This window comes from Alnus glutinosa, chromosome 12, assembly GCF_958979055.1.
Source record: "Alnus glutinosa chromosome 12, dhAlnGlut1.1, whole genome shotgun sequence".
Lineage (NCBI taxonomy): Eukaryota > Viridiplantae > Streptophyta > Magnoliopsida > Fagales > Betulaceae > Alnus > Alnus glutinosa.
Window position 1 is genome coordinate 19679452 of NC_084897.1, and position 8987 is coordinate 19688438.

Sequence of the window (8987 nt, forward strand, 5' to 3'; positions counted from 1 at the left end):
TAGAGTTGGTAGTTTGTAGGAGAATCGCGCATTTTTTAGTAGTTCATGGGAAAAAAAGGTAATTACCCCATATTATCCACAAAAATAGTTCTCAAATGATGTGTCATTATCCCATGAGATAATAACATATTTTTCAAAATGATAAATCACATAAAATTGTAACGCATCATTTAAAAAGTAAATTTAGGGAAAAAAAATTTAGAATGTGTAGTACTTCTCAATAATGAATTGTATTCGTCATGTCCTTGGCCTTAGAAAGTGTTACATGGCACAGAAGAGAATTTTGAAGAAATTGCTCTGGCATGTATGACAACACAAAATCGCATCCATTGGTAGTATTTTGATATAATTATTATTAGGCTGAATGAAAACTTAACTTCATTGCTAACAAAAGGAAAGTGCTACAACAGTTAGAAACATAGCACACAACTTAAGACCACCAAAACAGACCAAATGGAAAATAGAAGGTTTGTTATTTATTTAGAAGAGTTTTGATCAAGCCCTTCACAAGCATACTAGCAGGATGTATGTTTCTACTGCATGCACATAGGGATTGGGAAAGGCACTTCATCCTTGCAGGCCGATGATACCTGCAAGATAAATATTAAACTTAAAATTAAATTTGGATCGTTAAAAAACTCAAGCTTAGGTGCTGTAGTTTTTTTTTTCCAAAGCCAAATCCAACAGAATATTTGTCCAACCTAGAGATGATTAACTACAAAATTTCACTCAGTTGGAGATTATGCATGGCCGTGTCTGTATATGATTCACATCATCTCTAGAAGAACTAGAAGCAGGACCCTTAGCTACTATGCTACATAAAAAATAGGTTGTCTAGGATGTTTAAGATATGTTTTGATTTTATTTCAGTATGATATAGCAAATTTACATACCACAAGCTACCCGGCCACCGGCATTTCCAGTGCTTTTGCTAAGTTCATGTCCCCCTGGATATAAGAACAATAACATTGGATTAGATGGGGCAAGAAAAGACAGAAGAAAATATGAAATAAGTAAATAAATAACAGTGACCTATCAGGGCAAGTCATTACCCATTGCATATCCACAAGGAAATTATTTTCAACCAGCAAAAGCAGACAAAATTTACATAAGTAATCATCAAATATAGAGAGGGCTGGCTAGCAAGATGACCAAAACTAATGATCGATGATTAACATACACGGCCCAATTCATTTGTACTGCTCCAGAAAGATGGCTAATGCCACTTTTGGAGATTAAGGTCAAAAGCACTTGGGAAATGGCAAAAACTCAATTACAAATGTTGATATTAGAAAACAATTCTGAGGTGTAGCTTAGGAAAAAAAAAACAGAGGTAAGATCATCAAGGAGAAACTGTGACCAACTACCTCCCCTTTGGAAACAAGCATCCCTTTTCAATACTGGGCTTATTTTTGGTATAATCAAGAACTTGAGTGACTATAATTTCAACTTTTAATACACTTGCCGGAGGATATCGAAATCTCAGCTTTTAATATTTATGCAAAATATCTAGAGCTCTAGCTTGAAGTAGCACCAAAAACCCAGAATAATGGCAAAAGCAGCTACTTCTATTTCTTTATTACTCGAGGAAAATATAATTGATTAAAACATATAAGAACTCTGATTTTGAGTATTCTCAGCCACTGATAGCTGGCTCTAATCATCAATGGTTATCAGGAAGCCAAAACTATAGCAGAAACACTTAAAAGGAGAGTCTCAAAAGTGGGTAAAATTACCCTTGCCAAGGTCATCTGGATCCCCGTGGACAACAACAGCCCTTCCAATAATGGAATGTGGTCCAAAAAGTGGAATCTGCAAATATAGGAACATATGAGTAAAAGGAACTAAAGAAATAAAACATGGGTTAAAATTAAATAAAAAATAAGGCAAACCTGCTTGTCAATTATTGTGAAAGTGGCAGTGCCTGTATCAGAAGAGCATACTGAGTGTTAGTGCTCCACAAGTATAAAAATATATTCATATCACAAGTGTTCTTATCAGTTGAAAAAACAGTATAAACAATTTCCCAATAAAAAAAGAAAGAAAAAGAATTTAATAAAATCTAATGATTGCAAGTCATCAAAGAACAACTTTAAAGCTGTAAAGGTAAATATACAACACATACCATCACCACCAACAGTGACATTTCCCAGATCGCCGGCATGACGATTCTCATCCTCAGGAGCACCATGCTCTTTTCCAGCAGGATTGAAATGTGGTCCTGCAAGCAGATAGATCAAAAAAGTAAAGACAAAAGGGAATTTAATTGGAACAAAATGGGGTTTGCTCTGAATACTTTAGATACAAAGAAACAAACATTACGATCTTTGGGCTGTACCAGTTGACAAGCAACCATTTGTTGTGTCCCCAAGCGCATGGACATGGAACCCATGGAGCCCAGGCTTAAGGCCAGAAATATTTCCAGTTACTGTAGTTGGGCCTGAATATTTTGAACCAAAAGCAATTATTTTAAATAGGAAAAATAGCAATTACATTTCCTGAATGATCAGAAAGGATTTCTCAAGTTACCATCAGCTTCTTGGGTAAAGTGGATAGTCCCACGGACACCCTCACTGTTGCCAAGAACAGCCACGGCCTTCACCATCGTTCTATGTGATCTAAATAGAATGGCTTATTAGAACCATATATAAGACAATCTTAAAAAGGAAAAAGGACAGACAAAATATGGAAAGAGCAATACAACTAATAAACGGATCAATCTAGGATAAGATAAAAATTGTAGAATGGGTCAAACTAGATTTCAGTTATGGTAATTGAAAAATTAGACCTTTTCAGTTATGTTTAGATAGCCAAAAGAAAAATGCTTTTCCAACAATTCACGACGAAGATGCAATAAATGAGAATAACCGATAATCTAACTCTTAACTTCTGATTTCTCCTTTGCAAAAAACCTTTTCTTGGAAAAGAAAAATTGATGGTCCAATATAAACGTATATTGCATATCAACGTAAAAGGAAGCCACTTGCTGTCAAATAATCTAAACAACAAAAAAACTAAAATAAGCAGATACATACATATAATAGCTATACAAGTCATGATAACCATTACCTAGCAAAAAATTAAACTTGGCTAACTCAACTATATGGCCTAATTGAGGTGAATATTCATTTTTTTTTTTTTCCTTTCAAAAACCAGTAGGTAGATGAAAGATAGTGAAACTAGAGAAAAAGATATCACATAAGATTCGAGATCATATATGGGTTGCTTTATCCACTCAATTTTTTATTGCATCCACACTCCAATCTGTCAATCAACAAAACTTGCATGGACAGAGGATGAAGCAGATGCAGCTGAAATTCAAGTCAAAATAAGACTACCCATCATGGTTTCTCTTAATTTCCAAGACATTCTCAACATCCAACCGAAGAATATAATAAACATAGAGCAAAATCAAACTGAAAAATGAAGAGAATAAAAAAGTTACCTAGAGCATCATTATCTAACTCAACTAACCCAAGAACTGATGCGATTTCACAAACTTAGCTACATACTCCTTAAAGTTTGACTTCATCAACAGTCATAAGAAAGGAACATTTGGTTTACATGTAAAACAAACAGCAGATCTTCAAAGATCAACAGCAGATCAAGCAAATTATGAAAAAAAAAAAAAAAAAAAAAAAAAAAAAAAATAGGAAGGGAGCAGTTTTTGTCATGAATCGGATAAATTAACCAAAACCCAGATGATAAACCACAATCGAAACCCAAGTGGCCGGAAAAAATCAAGAGTGAAAGGCATGGAAAATGAGGGAATCAAAGCTCACCTCAGAACACCCCACCGGAGTTGACAAAGAAAGAGGAAGAGAGCTTTGGAAAAAATCTCAATCTAGTGGAACTGGATTGTTTGGCTGCTTTTATAGAAGCCAGGTATATGACCGAAAAAAGAAGGGTAGAGTGAAGTACCACCGAGCCAATGGTGTTCTAGACTGTTCCTTCACCTACCCATGTTTTGGGCTGTAAATGGTATATATTTAAAATTTAGAATTAAATACATATTTGATACACGATAATTTAAAAATTTTAATTTTTTTTTATATCTCAGTTTCAATTAACATTATAGGTGGTATTTGAATTTTAAAAAAAGACGGAATCAATACTTCCTTATCTATTTTTTCGTTCAATATTTAACGGTCTACCATGTGTCAATCTCGGAAGGTTGACACGTGGCACAATATTAAAAAATAAAAATATTTAAAAATTAATTAAAAAATTAAAATTAAAAAAACTTAAAAATATTAAAACTTAAAAAAAAAAAAAAAAAAAAAGGCGGCTGAGCCACCCCCTTGGCCCGCTGAGGGGTGGCCAAACCATCCCCTATGGCCAAAGAGAAAAAAAAAAATTGTGAGAGTTTTGACCTTTGGGGTGGCCGAACCACCCCCATGGGCTATGGGGTGGTTCGGCCGCCGAATCACCCATTTTTTAATAATTTTTTTAAAAGTTTTTAATATTTTAATATTTTAAAGTTTTTTTAATTTTTTTTTTTTTTATATTGTGTCATGTGTCAACCCTTAGAGGTTGCACGTGGCAGACTGTTAACTATTGGACGGAAAAATAGACGGAGGTACTAATTCTGTCTTTTTTCAAAATTCAAGTACCCTTTGTGATTCGAATTGAAACGAAAGTACCAAAAAATAAAGTTTTTAAACTACAAGTACTAAATATGTATTTAATCCTAAAATTTACATAAGAATCACATACATTTTTATTTTTTTTAATTGTCTTAAAGTTAATTTGAAAAATAAAAAACTTTATCCTACTCGAAAACTGTGTTCAAATATATTTTGACAAAAATAAACATAAAAAATTATTTATTATTTTTCTTCTTAAAATAATTTTTCAAAAAAGGAAAAAAACCGTCCCCAATCCAAACTATATGATTATGAAGTTTGTATATGTTGAAGGCTCCTTAGACTTATGACTAGTTAAGTATAAGAAGACCAACCATTAAAATATTAAAAATGATAATGCCTTCCATGGGCTGATGATCAAGAAAGTTGTTCGATAATTAAATTATGATAAATGCTATTTTTTATACTTGTTTATCATATTTATTTTATAACGGCTTACGTTGTATGTTTTAAGAGACTTCTCATGTCAGTTACTTAAAAATAAAGTGTTTACTACTTAAAACACATCACATCTGCCAATGTAAAATATGTATAAAGAGTAACATTACCCTTAAGTCATTTGCATTTGTGAAGGCCATCAATTTCGAGTTCATTTTTTTAAAATAAAAAATTGAGAGGGCCATGAGTGTTAAAGGATGTAAATTTTTGGACAAAATTTCTTACAAATCGGTTTGTATGAAATTTTCTATAATCCATATATAAGAGTAACATGTAAGAATCACATGTTGTTTTAATAGCATGTTTTGTTTTAATTGTATATGTTTCTCACATGTTTTTTTAATAGCATTAATAAAAAAAAAAAAAAATGTGATTCTCACATGCTTAAATAACACATGTCACTCTTATATGTGAGTTATAAAAAATTTCCTACAAACTAGTTTGTAGGAAATTTATGTCATAAATTATTTGAGATAACTATTGATTTGTATCTCATAAATAAAATGATTTAGATGATTTGGTTATTTGAAATTAAGGGATTTGATTTGTACTTGAAATTATTCAAACATTTCTAAAGCTCTATAAATAGAGCATTGTACTCAAATCATATTATGAACTATGAAGGAAAGATGTAGTTATAAAGCTTTAACGTGTTGATGTATGTCATTGGCCAAACCACCTTAATCTCGATGAAGGCCATTGGCCTAATCACCTTAATCTCAGTGTCTTTTTGTGCGCGGTGCTATTTGTCCTATTTTCATCCCACTCTTATCATATATATATTTGAACCAAGTTTTAATTTAGAGTTGGCCTACGATTGTGACACGTGGCATGAACCCATCATTTTTAAATACTGAATCGGTCTTTTAAGTAAAAAACCGATGAATTTTAAAGGTTGAACCGATTTTGTCATAATTTTAATAAATTTATTGTGCTTAAATGAAAACATTATGGGTGTAAATATTCATGAGACCAAACTAAATATTTTTTCGCATTATAGGCTATAGAATTAAGTGTCATTGTAGCATTAAGTGGTGAGAATTTTTTTAAAAAAATTTAAAATTAAAAACTGTTCCTTATCATCACACACACACACACACACACGCACACACATATATATAAACCAAGTTCCAACTTGGAGTTTCCCTAAAATTGTCACGCGTGGCGTGAACCCATCATAATTTAAAGTTGGCCTGGAATTGTGACACATGGCGCGCATGAACCCATCATTTTTAAACACTGAATCGGTCTTTTAAGTAAAAAAATGGGTGAATTTTAAATGTCAAACCGATTTTGTCATTATTTTAATAAATTTATTATGCTTAAATGAAAACATAATGGGTGTGAATCTTCATGAAACAAAAATAAAGACTTTTTTCGCATTATAGCATTAAGGTATCGTTTGGTTTGCAGAATGGGTATTCCATTAAGAAAATAAATAGTTATTGTTAGGAATGAAGAAGAATGTGTAGCGCCTCAGATTTTTAAGTCATAAAATAAAATATCTTAAATTATAATTTAAGACTGAATAAAATAGACAAGTCTATAATTGATGCTTGATTCACAAGACTCGACACTCGAACAACTTAATACTATAGGAAACAATATTTTCATTCAGCAGTTAATAAAATACGTGGCTTTAGACACAATATTTTATTCCCGATAAATTAATAAGGTTATATGAATATTTATGAAAATAAATATTCATTAGTCTTATTATTTGTAAACCTTAACTTTATAAATAAAAAATAATATTATTAAACTCTAATAATATTACTAGATTATTAAATAGATAGACTAAATTATTCGGTGAGGTAATGGATATAATACTATTGATGAATAATATTATTGTATAATACTGTGTTCAATATATATATATATATTTGGTATATATTTATGATGTTATAATATTATTGAGATAATAATATTGACAATGAAACGAATAAGACTTAAAACGAACTTACATTATAATCTTAATGAGTTAGATTAAATTGGTAAAGATCCGAGGTAAAAATATATGCGGTAAAAACTTAATTAGTAAGTTTCGAAAAATATCTACAAATTAACCCAAGTTAAATTGACTAAAAATAGAACTTAATCATAGGTTAATCAAAATATGTTATGATATTTTGTATAGTCATCGTTTCATTTGATGACTTACCCTCGTGACTTACCCTCACTGTGATCTCACTCACCCGCCTCCATAACAATGACCCTCCATTAATCAAAATATCTGCTGATATTTTGTATAATTATTATTTTATTTGATGGCTTATCTTGATTAAGATAAAACTTAAACATAGATTAATTAAAATATTTATTGATATTTTATATAACTAAGACTTATCTTGATTAAGATAAAACTTAATCATAGGTTAATTAAAATGGCTGGGTGGCATCGGTGACGGCGCGTGTGGGTCACGCGCCGCCGTCTCCGGCGGTTTCAGCCCCTGCTTCTACTGCTGGCAGCTTGATTTTGTGGCTTCTGTCTGTTTGTGTTGTTTATTTCCTTGTTTCTTCATGTACAGTCTGTTTGTGTATTACTCAGATTTTATTAGAATTTTAGTTGGCTCGATGCTAGACCGGCCCTCTTTTATTTGAGAGTGAGCGTAAATGTAAGAGAGGCTCAAATGTAATTCTGGTAAGGTCTGATGTTTCTGCGCATGCAGCTGTTTTAAAGTCAGATCCTTCTAACTTAAAGTTTAAGGAATTTTGTCCATTTACTCATGATGTACTTTGCAGATTTGATAATAACACATGCAATTTGTTCGAAAAAAAAAAAAATATCTACCGATATTTTGTATATTGATTTCACTTAATTTTATGACTCACCCTGTAACTCATCCTCACCATGATCTCACTCACCCGCCTACATTACAGTGACCCTCCGCCCCTCAGAAACAACAAACACACGGTTCCTCTTCTTTCTTATTTTTCCCGTCTTCTTTCCTTTCTTGTTCTTCATTTCCTCTTCTTTTGTTCGTCTTCTCGCCCGAGTACACAGACCGAATGGGAGAGAGAGTAAAAGAGATTGAGAGAGAAGAGAGTCTGCGAGAGAGGGAGATTCAGGGAGAGAGATAACAGAGTAAGAGAGAGAGAGGGCCGATCGGAGACGGAGAGAAATCGGGAAGATCGGACCCGATCTTCCATGGGTCGACGCCGACGAGACCAGGGAACGCCGGCGACGCGATTTCCGGCGAACCCGTAACCCGAGACCCGGCCAGTAGATCGGAGCTAGCGATTTCCGACGATTAGGACCGATCCTTCGGCGGGTCGAAGCAGAGGCGAAGTCCAGTGGCCTGAGACTCGATTTTCCGGTGCTCAGTGATGATTTTCCGGCGACTTCTGTGAAATTCCCAGGGTAATTTCGTATAACCTATTTTGATTTATTTTGGGTAATTAGATTGAAGATGTTTGGGTATTTTACTCTGTGGATGTTTTGGCCGAGCTTTGTTCCGGTTGGGCCATGGTGTTTGATTGAGATGGATTGTGGGTGTGTTTTGCTATTCCGGCCAGTGTGTATGGTGATATTGGCCAAATGATTTTTGTTGATAAATTGTGGATAGGGGGTTTTGTTGTTGGTTGGTTGTTTGGATTAACTATTAAGTGGTGAGAATTTTTTAAAAAGATTTAAAATTAAAAACTTTTCCTTACCATCACACACACAAATATATATATATATATATATATATATATATATATATATATATATTCTAATTTAGAGTTGGTTTAAAATTGTAACACGTGGTGTGAATTCATTTTTTTTTTTTTTTTTTTCATTTGCTTTTTTGAATGTTCAGAATTATATAAGATTGAAATATAATAAGTATAACACCGACGATATAAAAAATTCATTCTAATTTTTTATTTTATGCTGTGGTAATCAAAATCATAATTTTCTTC

The 8987-nt window shown here is 32.6% G+C and overlaps 1 protein-coding gene across 2 annotated transcripts; it reads right to left on the bottom strand.

Moving 5' to 3' along the window:
- Positions 1-361: 361 nt before the first annotated feature.
- On the bottom strand, positions 362-3932 carry LOC133883081 (superoxide dismutase [Cu-Zn]). 2 transcript variants are annotated; one of them, XM_062322280.1, is made up of 8 exons: positions 3783-3932; positions 2530-2618; positions 2339-2440; positions 2126-2221; positions 1893-1924; positions 1737-1812; positions 894-947; positions 362-590 (listed from the first exon to the last, which is right to left on the bottom strand). In XM_062322280.1, the coding sequence occupies exons 2-8, from the start codon at positions 2603-2605 to the stop codon at positions 568-570; spliced, it is 459 nt and encodes a 152-aa protein (XP_062178264.1). In that variant the 5' UTR covers positions 2606-2618; positions 3783-3932; the 3' UTR covers positions 362-567. The 2 variants fall into 2 exon arrangements, with proteins under 2 accessions (XP_062178264.1, XP_062178265.1); XM_062322281.1 differs by having other exon boundaries at positions 2530-2609; positions 3783-3857.
- Between the last annotated feature and the right edge of the window lie 5055 nt (positions 3933-8987).